This window comes from Musca autumnalis, unplaced genomic scaffold, assembly GCF_047663935.1.
Source record: "Musca autumnalis isolate F117 unplaced genomic scaffold, ASM4766393v1 scaffold_4, whole genome shotgun sequence".
In the NCBI taxonomy this organism is placed as follows: domain Eukaryota; kingdom Metazoa; phylum Arthropoda; class Insecta; order Diptera; family Muscidae; genus Musca; species Musca autumnalis.
Genome location: NW_027411977.1, coordinates 136528708 through 136542833, shown reverse-complemented (window position 1 = coordinate 136542833; position 14126 = coordinate 136528708). Strand labels below are relative to the sequence as shown.

Here is a 14126-nt window from a genome sequence, read left to right as displayed (position 1 = left end):
CTGACAGAGGTATACCCTCAGCCCATGTGAATTGAAACTTTCTTCTACGGACAGATCGAATGTTTTTAAGGTCTTTTCAGAATTATGTGGCCATTTTTAGACATTTGAACTTGCCGAAAAATGTGGATTAAAACTTAAATTCAAAAGTGTTGTGGAGGTGGTACTTATAGGAATGGACCGACATAGTCCATTAGGGAAGTGGATTTTAATTTGAGAGTTATATCTTTTCGATAGATATCGCGCCCACTAGTCATTTCAGTGGGTCATCATATAACTATTGTATACGTTTGTTTAGTCCCGGGCCACACTACAATAATTTCACTGAAAGTTTGATATGAAATTATGCGTCTCTAGATCAGCGTCGCCCATAATATTTCCATCAATACTACAGCATATGTGTATGAATTGGTGAAAAAAACAACAACCACATGATATTCATCCTTTGTTTATTTACACGTACACTGTACGTGAGAGAGAGAAGCAAATGCAAAAACAACTCAGTGGGCGCCCTCACTATACTTCTTTGCAAAGACAGCGCGTCTCTGCTCTAGATCGACGTCCATAGTAGAGCAAAATCATAAAATTGCTGTAGTGGGGAATTCGATTTAAGAACACCTAGTTTCATGAAAATTTTTAATGAAATTCACGCTAGTGTGGACCGGGACTTGACTGAATTGAAAATATATTGATTTCATATATACATACACGTACTTATAAATATATACTACATATGCATATGGTAAAACCATTTATATTCATATATACTTTGAATTATTGCCTTGGTTTATGAGTTGTTAATTGTTTTGTTGCACTTAAAATGTTAATTTTTAACTTATGCTTATTAAATATAGCAATAATTTGAACTGAAATAAACGTTATTTAATTTGCCGATTTTTTGCCGATTTTGAAAATTTTTTGCCGATTTTGCCGATTTTGGCACCCGAAAAGTGCCGATTTTCGACCAAACTTATCTGGCATCCCTGGGTCTTAGTACAACAGAATCTCCAGTATTCACCATTCCCGTATTAAATATTGTTTATATATATTTTGTTCCCTTTCCGCATACGAAGTAGCGGGCATTTGCTAGTCAAAAATAAAGCTGGATTTTAAAAATTTGATATGTTTAGAGAATATATATTTCAATCGCAATAAAATTTGTCACCATCAATTTTTCGATTTTTGTCCACGGGCGGAACCACTGTGCGCCGAAAAAGGGGTCTCAAGGCGAACATGTTTCAAACAAATTCAAAACGGTTCGAGAAGAGCTGTTAAACTATACTTTTCCCAAAGGAGTGGGCCGATATAGTCCATATTCGAACCTGATATATGCATAGAAGTAATATTTCCACATCCCTAGTTTGGAACAATTCGGTTAGTCCCTTCTGGAACTATCATGCGAAGAATCTTAGCGAAAAAATTTGAACTTTTTTGGGGGTAATAAATGGAAGGGGTAGACCGATATGGTCCATCTTCGAACATAAACTAAGTTTGGACAAAATTTAAGAGACCTAAAATTTGAACCAAATAGATTGATTCTTCGACAGTTATCGTGCCCACCAGGCAGCCAGACAGACGGACGGACATGGGTAAATCGACTCCAAATTGTGTGAAATGGATTTCGTCCAAAAATACATGGGGTCTAAAATCATTATTTCTATAATCTGGTTGGCCTAAATGTTGAGGGTATAAACAAATATTAAAAGAATTTTAGAAATAGTTTCCGGTGAATTTTATCGTGTCGATCAATTAAAAATATCGATATTTCGAGGTACTATTACATTACTTTTTACCAAAATTATCACAAAATCTTCAAGACCCCGTACATATTGTAATTTATAACAATTTACAAACCTGGGAATCCTTCTTTCGTGATTTGAAAATTTTTCTATCATGATTGCGACATTTTGTAACATGGAATGTAAATGTATCACAACATTAAAAAACCACTTATATGTTAGACAGCAGTTCAATTATCTAACCGCTATATTCTGTTGGGTATCAAGTTTATTTTCGTAGATTGCCGAAATACGTATCCTACAAATAAAACAAAAATTGAATTTGGATATTTTTCTCACAAAAGTTCACCCGCTAAGAACTAACCGCACAATATTCAAAATTGTTGGCATCTTCCTTGACCAAAATTCTTACCTCGTGTAAAAATTTGTCAGTATTAATCTATAACAGCGAACTCTAGCGTGGTGGTTATGGTTACTATACAAACAATTAAAACTAAAATTGCACGCTTCGTTTCTGTCATAAGATCACACCTTATTTATCGGACTATTATTGCGACCTACAGACAAGATACCAATTCGGATAAAATAATTGTTTTTTGTCCATTTCACCCCCTAAACATTTCGCGATCATTACCAATAACAATAGCGATCTATTCTGATGTGAAACCGATCTCCATACCAAATTTCTTGACGATTATTACAATTATAATGGGCAATTTTACAATTATTACAATTTATAATGGGCAGACGAACACACGGACGGATGGACACACATCGCAATATATCGCTTTATCTCGTCGAGATATGAAAAATGGTATATAACATTGGGGGTCTACGACGAATATTTCGCGGTGTTACATGAAGTTTTAGCAAAACAAACTTATAATAAATACCCTTCCCACATATAAATAGGTATTTCCTAACTCATGTCTTCGGTTCCATTTTCAAAACGAGTTATTCATTGAGGATTTTGAATTTATCAACAGTTTTTATCTGTAATCTTTCCTTTCTCTAACGGACTTTGTTGGATTTTGCCGCCCAAGGATGCTGTTTAGGATTGATAATCGCCCCTGTTTAAATCTTCAGTTTATTGAGGATATGTTTTTAGTTGTTGTTGCTGATGGACAGATCAACGCTTTTTGTACGGTTGAACCCCACCAGTTTCCAGTTAAAGGCAGTTTCTTAATATTTTATTTTTCTTAATTGGAGAGTTACCGAGCCACCTCCGAAATTTATGCCCACGTGTACAACAGCACAACAGAAAATTGTAGTACAATTGGTTTGTTAGTTTTCAAGATATATCATATTTAACCCTGCGTTTACAAATGCCAGTATTGGCAAGACAATAGCAAAAATACAAACCTTTTTCACAAATACATTTATAAATTTTTAAATATGTGTAGAGAAAAGTATGAATGTATTGGTGAAAATGGTTTGTAACTTTGCTATTGTCTTGCCAATACTGTCTGTGTGTAAACGCCTAGTAAACGCCTAGTTAGGAGACAATGGGATTGTGTCTAGAATTTTACTCTAGACACAATCCCATTGTCTGCCAAAATTTATGCTCAAAACGATATGGTCATAAATTTTGTATATAAATACATATATATATATATATACAGCTTTTAAAAAATGACGAAATTCATAGAAATATACATTACCACGACAAACATTGAACATTTACTGCAAATTTCATGATAAACAGTTCAGTAGTTTTGGATATATAACATATTTTATGCCCTGAAGAAGTACTTAGATTCTGAGATATAAATTAATTTTCAAGTCGATACGTCTATAATTTATTCAAATACAACATTTTTCTTAGATAGGGTACAGGGGAGGGTGAGGGGTACCCCTGCGGAATTTAACAAAATTTGTAGCCTTTTTCACCGGGTCGCTTCCCTGTAAGGTCCCTTAAAATTTCAGGAAAATCGGTTCAGTAGTTTTGTCGATGTTACATATTTAAAAGGTGGGCGCAAAAGTGGGCTTGGCCAAGTTTTTTTCCGTAAAAACCTTTGCTGTCCATTCTCTGAGATCCTCGAGTAGCTGGGAGAATTTTTCGGGATATCGTTATATATCTGCAAGTCGACTAAACGAAATCAGGGTTTAGCATACTAAAGATCCGGACGATAAAGCTGCCTCAATTCGTATTGAATTCGCACGACACTCTGCAATTGTTTAATTGCCCAGCTAGAGTCCCTCACCTGCCTCCTGATTCTTTATGGACAAAACCAGTCCAGGTTGCAGAATTTATGAATCTGGACACAGAGGAATCAGAACAAGATATCTAAAAATTGATGATTATTTGCGTTGCTACTACAACAACCATAGTTTACAACTGGTCAAGACACGAGTTTTATTTATCCCCAGAAGCAGGAGTAGAGGCGAGAGAACCACCCTTCCCACTGCGGTGCGTCTCTAATAACAGTTTTCCTGACGGAACTCTCTCCTATACGTAAATTTATAATCCAGCTTTTCAGCATCTCACCGTTCCATTCCATAAAGATGGAAGAATTTTCTATGTTACTGAGAGCGTTATGGATGGATTCAAGCTTTCCATTATCGAAGGCTCCCTCTACATCGAGATGATGTTTGAATATTCCATATTGTTTCATCCACCTCATGTAAGGCAGTTACTACCGATTAACCCTCGATGTAAGCGTGATCTTTTTATCAATCTTATTGTGGCCTTATCTTCTTGAAAAGAAAGGAAGTCTAATTGTTTTATAGTTGTTGGGCAGTGAGTGACATGGCTTCTCCGCCATGATAACCTTTACCTCTTTTCAAAGACCGGGTGTGTGCGAGAAATGGATCTGGACCAGCGTTGCCGACAGTTTTTGATCGGAAATCGTCAAAAAAATCGTCAATAAAATTTGGAAAATCGTCAACATAGTCAAATATTTGGTTTGGTTTCCGCTTTCGCTGATAATTATGACAATGAGTCTGACTACATAAAATATACAGTAAATCTGACTTAATCTTACTTAAATACCGCAATAAAAAGCTTTCGACAGATGAGAGTTTTCCTTTTGGTTATCGAGTTTTTAATGATGCAGCAAGGTAAATACACTGCCAGTTTTGAATGACAGCTTTCCTCAAATATCGCCTGATTGTCATCAACCCTGACTGACTAACTATCCTCTTAAAGAGGGCAAAAAGATGAACTCCTACAGTTTTACAAAGAGATAGACGATTTTCATCCATTGACAATCTTAAACGAAAATTTTCCAAAAGCTTAAACCACCTGTATTCCAGATACATACAGTCTGTCGCAAAAGTTAGTATACACCGTTGAAACCAAAATGTATTAGGGTTAAATATCACTATAACTTATTGAAAACAACAAACAATTAGTTTTATTTGATAGACAAGAAGGTTGTCTTCCGTAATAACAATTAAATGTGCGCAATATTTGCATACATTACCAAATGTACGGTTCGAATCCCAAAAATACCAAAATTTATGTCGCAAAAGTTAGTATACAACGGAGAATCCTCGTGGAACTGTGTAAAAAATTCTGGATATTTTTGAACAAAATGAAACTAAATCAGTACTTAAGATCATAAAGAGTATATTAATTGGTTTTAATGGCAGTTATAGTACTTATAGTGACAAGTCCAACGTACACTGGATCGTAAAATCCACAAAAAATGGTCATCTACAAATACAACAACTGTAGCGACAAAATTCTGGGTGTTATGTCCTGTTTATGGATTCTAAAACCATGAAATGGTCAGAAAAGCTCTAAAGTTTCAATATGGGGTGATCTTGATCGAGTTTTGGCTTGTCCTGTTTGAAAAAACGGGAATTTCTTGAAGGAAACCCAAACTTTTGAGGCCATTGTCCTTTTGAAACATGTAATAATCCCTAATCCTTACACATAATGACTTTCCTTTTTAGTTAATTTTCTCACAAATATTCCCACTTTTCATATTCCCACCAAAAGTAAATAGTAGGAGAACCTCAAGGTCCGTTGTAAGCCCTACAGTTAAACTGTCCTACCGGCCTTTTAGCAGTATCGAATATGCTTCTCGTGTCCCCAGTGTCTAATGTACTACTAATGTCTAATGAACTACTTCTAACTGATCCATTTAGTTGTATTTTGGTCCTAAGTGAAGCGAACACAGCTTTTCAGAACGTTTTTGCACAATCCATGCGTTATAACAGCAGAGGAAGCTCTGTATTAAAATGTTAAATGAGCTATCATATCCTTCTGTGGTGGTGGAGTATCACTGTAGGGCTTACACCCGAACTTAAGGTTCTCCTACTATTTATTTTTGGTGGGAATGTGAAAAGGGACTTAATTTGTGAGAAAATTAACTAAAAAGGAAAGTCCTTATGTGTAAGGATTAAGGATTATTACATACTTCAAAAGGACAACGGCCTCAAAAGTATGGGTTTCCTTCTAAAAAATTCCCGTTTTTTCAAACAGGACAAACCGAAACTCGATCAAGATCACCCAAATTTAAAATTTAGAGCTTTTTTGAGCATTTCATGGCTTTAGAATCCATAAACAGGACATAACACCCGGAATTTTGTCGCTACAGTTGTTGTATTTGTAGATGACCAATTTTTTGGATTTTACGATCCAGTGTACGTTGGACTTGTCACTATAAGTACTATAGCTGCCATTAAAACCAATTAATACACTCTTTATGATCTTAAGTACAGATTTAGTTTCATTTTGTTCAAAAATATCCAGAATTTTTTACACAGTTCCACGAGGATTCTCCGTTGTATACTAACTTTTGCGACATAAATTTTGGTATTTTGGGATTCGAACCGTACATTTGGTAATGTATGCAAATATTGCGCACTTTTAATTGTTATTACGGAAGACAACCTTCTTGTCTATCAAATAAAACTAATTGTTTGTTGTTTTCAATAAGTTATAGTGATATTTATCCCTAATACATTTTGGCTTCAACAGTGTATACTAACTTTTGCGACAGACTGTATGTACCCAAATATAGCCAATCTGGCTTGAAATTGCTAAAAACATTAAAAAAGCTAAAAAATTGTAATTTGCTACATTATTTTTTTAAATTCTTTCGTTGAATTTTGGTGCAAATATTCTGTTCTTTTTATTTCATGCAATTTTCGCTTACGTGAAAAATCGTCATTTCAGGGCATAAAATCGTCATTTTCCAATTTTGGGCCCAAAAATCGTCAAAATGACGATAAATCGTCAAATTCCGGCAACACTGATCTGGACCCTATAAAAACTTCGAAAGGATCTTTAGCACCGGCTCTACTACATTCTGAAGCATTGCTGGTATTATACCATCCGGTCTCGATGATTTGTAAGACTTAAAGCTGATAATTGCACATTAAAGTCTGTCTATCAGTTGTTCATCCTCAACAGTTCGGATTTAATTACGGCTCACTGTAGGTATGACACCATCAAAGTCCACGCAACCGGGGAAGTGAAACCAAGAGTCTCTAGACCAGAGTTAGTACTTGAAGCGTCGCATCGCTTAATACTATCCATGGATTTTGTGGTCCTTAGGTAGTATCTTGCGAAATCTGACCGTTTCATTAACTCCGTCTATAGGTTCACTAAAACTGACCCAAGACGTTCGCTCAGCTTTCTTGATTTTTACTCTTGTAGATACTTATTGAAATTAATATTGTAGACTTCCCAACCAGTACTGAGTTTCGTCTTACCGGCTTTATTGTAGGATCTCCTTGCTGGCTTAAGAAAATTAGCTAACTGTTTATTCCACCAAACCGGAAGGGATATTTTTAGTCCCAATGAAGATTAAATATCGAATTCCGGCCATTTCGGTGGGATAATTAGTCTAAGACCTTCAAAATACCGAAAATATAGAGGTACAGGTCTATGGGGGCTATATCAAAGCGTGGACCGATAATAGTAATAGAAACTTTTGTACCAAATTAAAAAGCTCTATCTTTAATATTGGGAACTGTATATTGATAACGACAGATAGATAGACGGACGGACATCTTTTATCGACTTAGAATTTTATGCTGATCAAGAATATATACTTCATAGGGTCCCCAACGAATATTACGATGTCTTACACATTTTAATTTGGCAGATTTAACTGCAGTCGCCTAAAAGTATGCTAGTAAGCATGTTAATAAGTTTAAATAACGTATATCAGCGTCAGGCACCATGCTTTTCTATTGCATACTTTACGGGGCGTCATTGTGTGAGTGCATGCTTTTTCAATTTTGAATTGTGTGTGTGGAGAGAGCAGCGTTAAATGAGCGCACACGGGCGCCTAATTGCCTGACCTGGACGTATATACATACCAGTCAGTACTTTACACCAATGTTCGGCAAAAAGGGGCACACGTGCCCTTGATGAGAATAACAACAAAACAACCACCTCTCAGTCTTCGTTCAGAAGTCAAAGAAGAAGGTTCTGTTGTCGGTTGTTTCAATGATTTTTAATTTTAGCAATGCATTAACGCACACGCTGTTTGTGGAGAGAGCGAGAGAGAGTCGTATGCGTGAGGCCGCAAACAATGCATTTGTATTGGTGCCGATACCTGCTTTACACCCTCCACCATAGTGTGGTTGTCATATTAAGTTTGTTTTTCCGTTTGTAACGCATTGAAATATTCATTTGCGACCCTAGAAAAAGTCCGATGTTTCAAGCTACATATTCAGACCGAATTAGCATTCACAAATTGTGGACATAGGTCAATGTTTTACATATATACAGTTTGTCAAGTAATTGTTTTCGAACCCCGAAAACTAACATTTTTCTGTATTAATTTATGGAAAAATTACTAATAATTGTAATAACAATGTTGGGTTTTTTGCAAAAACTAGTTGAACGACTTATTTAAGACAAGATAGGATATATAAATTAAAAATTAACCCACGTAGTCCAACAAAAAATAACGAAAACCAATAATTACATGTAATGCAAGTTGTCAAAAAAATGTTTTCGAAATGTAATGGAGGTTCCAAAAAACCCCATTATTTTCGTTAAATACTTGAAAATCATGACATTTTATTAATATTATTCTTAACAGAGATTAACTAATAACAAGTATCAACAATATAAGGCATCGAATATCCGTACTAGGAGGGTTACCATACGGACCAACGCAGTACCAGGTCAAATTACATGTAAATAGGGTCGTTGTCTTAAATAGGTCGTCCAACTAATTTTTGCAAAAAAACTCGACATTTTTGTCATAATTATCAGTCATTTTTCATAAATTAATACCGAAAGATTTTAGTTTTTGGTTCGAAAACAATTGCTTGACAAACTGTATGTAGTCCCTATATAACGGTACCAACAGATTTTCGGTATCTTGAGGAGTTTAGCTACAATTTTTAACCGAAATAGTCCGCTAAAATTGTCAACATATGCCCATGTATAGTCCCCATATAACGGTACCGCCTGATTTTCGGTAGATTTAGAAATTTTACTACATTTTCTATCCGAACTACCTTAATTTGACAATTAAGGCGTCTAGCGGTCACAATACATCTCCACTAAAAATTTTCAATATATGCTCATATTTTGGTATAGCCCCCACCTGTTTTGGTATAGCCCCCATGTACGGTACCTCCCGATTTTCGGATTTTAGCTCAACCTTTTTACAAAAATAGCGGTAACGTGACGTTTGAGGTTCCCAGTGACCACACAATTGCTTTACTTAAACTTGTCAACACAGGGCCATATTTTCGTCATGTCATGTAACGGTAACGTCCGATTGAAGAATTTTTTAGATATATTTTTTTACCTAATTTAGGCATTGGGGGTTATCAGGGGTCGAAAAAATTCTCCACCTAAAATTGTAGCCACGAAGGAAAACTGGTTATTCCATTTTGCTTCAAAACACTTCATGGTGGAGTCAAAAAAACAGTTCCGCCCTGCCGAAATTACCGATTTTTTTACTTCTGATATCCTTCACTATAATATGGAGGGTATAATTAAATTTGTCGCTCCGTTTCTAACACATCGAAATATTGGTCGGAGACCCTATAAAGTATATATATTCTTGAATAGCATAAAAATCTAAATCGGTATAACGATGTCCGTCTGTCCGTCCGTACGTCTGTTGAAATCAAGATACAGCTCTCAATTTTTAGATAGGTCTTTGTAATTTGGTACAGAAGTTTCTTTACCCTTGGTATTGGAAATGGGCTATATCGGTCCACGTTTTGATATAGCCCCATAGAACGGTATCTCAGGATTTTCGGTATTTTGAAGGTTGTGTTTTCAATATCGCACCGAAATTGCTAAAATTTAGTGTTAAATTAAAGTAAAATTTGGTATTTAGTTTTCTTTTGGGGGGTACAAAACTTTATGTCCACGTCTTCATATAGCCCCCATAGAACGGTACCTCACGATTTTCGGTATTTTGAAAGTTGTGATTTCAATATCCCATCCAAAAGCTTGAAATTTGGTATTTAGTCTTTCTACCTGAAATTTGTCGGTATAGGCCATGCCTTCATATTGCGCCCATACAACAGTACCTCCCAATTTTCCGTATTTTGACGGTTGTGGCCTCAATATTCCACAGAAATGGCTGACATTTTTTATTTAGTATTCGTTGGGGGTATTAAACCTTCCCGATTTTCGGTATGTAATGTGAAGATTGTGGACTTAATGAAATTTGTCGGTATTGCTCCCGTAGAATTTTGAAGATTTTGGCTTCAATATCGGCAAAATGTGGTATTAAGTCTTCGTTGGGGGCGTAAATCTTTCCACCAGAAATTTTGCGGTATAGGCCCTCATCTTCATATAGCCCCCAAAGAACGGTACCATCCAATTTTCGGTTTTTTGAAAGTTTGGGTCACATTATTCAAACGGAATAACTGAAATTTGGGATTTAGTCTTCGCTAAAGGTACAAGATAGTTACACAGGTACAGTACATCCCTTGCAAAAAAATCAGACAGTATAGGTTTTTGTATAGCCCCAATATAAGCATAGCCATTATTTGAAATTTTTTGAAGGTTTTTATCGGTATAGGTCCACGCCTTTATATAGCCCCCATAGAACGGTACCACCCGATGTTCGTTATTTTAAAGGTTTTAGTCTCATTATCACACCGAAATGGCTGAAATTTGGTACATACTCTTCATTGGGGGTATAAAACTTTCTCCCAGAAATTTGTCGGTATAGGTCCACGCCTTTATATAGCCCCCATAGAACTGTACATCCCGATTTTCGATATTTTAATGGTTGGGGCCACAGTAACCCAACGAAATGGCTGAAATTTGGTATTTAGTCTTTGTTGGAGGTAAAATCCTTTCTGACTGAAATTCGTCGGTATAGGTAGAGATGGTATTTACCGGGTATTTACCCGGTAAATACCCACACGGTGGGTAAATAGCGGGTAAATACCCATTTGTGGGTATTTATTTGGGTATTTACTATATTGAATAGCAAATACAACATTTTACACCCTATTCCTGGGTTTAGGTTGTAAATTCGTTTCAAAATGGATAGTTTTACAATACTTGAAACAAGTGGGTAAATACTTGGGTAAATACCCGAGTATTTACCCAAGTGTTGGGTAAAAACTCATTAACTGCCGAACCACTTGACGTAGGCTGATAAAATTTGGCTTACATCTTTCTTATGTCAACAGAACTTCGACAGTTAATGAGTTTTTACCCACTTTTGGGTAAATACTCGAAATCGGGGTACCCTTATATGGGGGCTACAGGAAAACGTAGACCTACGTTGAAAAATATGTGCAAGGATATATTATACTCCTTGAGGACTCACTGTGCCAAATTACAGGCAAGTTGGTTGTAAAATTTGGCTAATAGATGAAAAATACCTTAAATCGGGAGGTAGGGCTATATGGGGGTTATACCAAAACATGGACCCAGGGACTCCATTTTCCATACCTTTAATACTATTGATATAAGAAAGTTGTTAGCCAAATTTTGTGAGCCTACGCCAATGGTTCGGCAAATAAAGAGTTTTTACCCAATATTTGGGTAAATACTCGAAATCGGGGTACCCATGTATGGGGGCTATAAGAAAGCGTGGACCTACGTTGACAAATGTTTGCAAGGATATTTTATACTCATTGAGGACTCACTGTTCCAAATTACAGCCAATTTGGTTGTAAAATGTGGCTAATAGGTGAAAAATACCTTAAATCGGGAGGTACGGCTATATGGGGGCTATATCAAAACATGGACCCAGAGACCCCATGTTCAGTTCCAAAAGTTCTTTGGACATAAGTAAGATTTATGCCAAGTTTTGTCAGCCTACGTCAAGTGGTTCGGCAGTTAAAGAGTTTTTACCCAACATTTGGGTAAATACTCGAAATCGGGGTACCCTTATATGAGGGCTATTAGAAAACGTGGACCTATGTTGACAAATTTTGGCAAGGATATTTTCTACATATTGATAACTCATTGTGCCAAATTTCAGCCACTATGATTGTACAATGAGGCAAATAGACAAAAAATACCTTAAATCGGGAGGTACGGTTATATGGGGACGATATCAAAACATGGACCCAGAGACCCAATTTTCAATGCTAGATATTCTCTTGACATAAGTAAGATTTGAGCCAAATTTTGTCAGCCTACGTCAAGTGGTTCGGCAGTTAATAAGTTTTTACCCAACACTTGGGTAAATACTCGGGTATTTACCCAAGTATTTACCCACTTGTTTAAAGTATTGTAAAACTATCCATTTTGAATCGATTTCATAACCTAAACCCAGAAATAGGGTCTAAGATGTTGTATTAGCGATTCAATATAGTAAATACCAAAATAAATACCCACAAATGGGTATTTACCCGGTATTTACCCAATTTACCGGGTATTTACCCATTGGGTATTTACCCACTGTCCATCTCTAGGTATAGGTCCACGTTTCGATATAACCCCCATATAACGGTACCTCTCGATTTTCGTAATTCTGAATGTTGTGACGCCAATATCCCACCGAAAGTCTGAAATTTGTTATTTAGTTATAAAATATTCCAGAAGAGAATTATCGGTATTGGTCCGCAGGTTTCTACATCCCCCATACAAGCGTACCTCTTGATTTCCGGTATTTTGAATGTTTTACCGAAATATCGGAAATTTGGTATTCAGTCTTCTCTGAGTCTAAAAACTTTCCGCCATAAATTTTTAGGAATGGATCGACGTTTTGACATAGCCAGCATGGAACGGTGCCTCCCGAATTTCGGCATTTTGAAGGTTAGCCATATTTTTTTACCGAACGTGCTTAAATTTGGTATATAGTCTACATCATAAACGAAAGGAAATTAATTGTTCTTGTTACTAGTTTTTTTGTAAAATTTTCGAACCGAGATTACTTTTATTTAATATTGTGTGTTGCCAGGAGTTCAAAAACTCTACTCGGGAAATTGTAAATATTGATCCATGTTTTGGATAGAACTACGATGACGCACTTTACATATGAACGATTTTGAAGAGTGTATTATCAGTTGGAAGGGGAAGAGCTTAGTATTTTCATAAACGAACGGCGACTAACAGCCTGTTTCACTATGTCGAACGAAAATGAAAACGAAAGAAAAACAACTAAACTCTTGTATGGTTTTTAAATTTTGTAGTTGTTTTAAAGCAAACACAAAGTCAATATTGCTATGAAAACCAAAGTTTAGGTGTTTTTCGTTCGAGATAGTGAAACAGGCCATAATTGTTCTTATTCACTTTAATACAGTTCGTCGTGGAGGATATAAAAAGTTCGGCCCGGCCGAACTTAACGCCGTTCTTACTTGTTTGATAGTAAAACTAGCAAAAGAACAAACGGTCAGCAATGAGTTCCTCGTAAAAATTTGGTACGGGAACGGAATAATAACAGAAACATCAATACATCTACAAGAAATGTCAAAATCAATAAATCAGCCAATCAGAAGCCACTTTTACTCGCCTAAATTTATCGTGTAAGAAGTTTTTAAAAGGAACGCAATTTAGCGGCATTTTTTGTTTAAAGATAATGTTTGAGTGTTTTTTTTACAATATAAAATTGCTTTTTATTAATTTAAAAAATAATGAATTTGAAATAATCGCTATACTTTTTTAATTTTTACAGCTATTTTGGTGTATCGTGGCTTCCGCACCCTACGCAAAAAGACTTTGAAAATAACACATGCCGCTCTACATATGGGTGCATTCGTATTTACTGTGATCGCATTGAAAACTGTTTTCGATTCTCATAATTTGGCCGAGACACCAATACCGAATATGTATTCGTTGCATTCATGGTTGGGTTTATCGGCAGTCTTGATTTTCTCGCTGCAGTATGTAATTGGCTTCATGGCATATTTGGCTCCGGGTGCTAAGGAATCGTTTAGAGCCGCTTTGATGCCCCTACACGTTTACTTTGGATTGTTTGGTTTTGTGCTGTCGATAGCTGCGGCATGCATGGGCATAACGGAAAAGGCCATATTCGCATTGTG

The 14126-nt window shown here is 36.1% G+C and overlaps 1 protein-coding gene across 4 annotated transcripts in view; it reads left to right on the top strand.

Moving 5' to 3' along the window:
- LOC141402533 (plasma membrane ascorbate-dependent reductase CYBRD1) overlaps positions 1-14126 on the top strand; it is a 103796-nt gene that overhangs the window by 88833 nt on the left and 837 nt on the right. For all 4 annotated transcript variants that reach the window (XM_073984033.1, XM_073984035.1, XM_073984036.1 and 1 more), the window contains one exon: positions 13760-14123. In XM_073984033.1, the coding sequence (XP_073840134.1) occupies positions 13760-14123 (364 nt within the window). The remainder of the gene's footprint in view (positions 1-13759; positions 14124-14126) is intronic.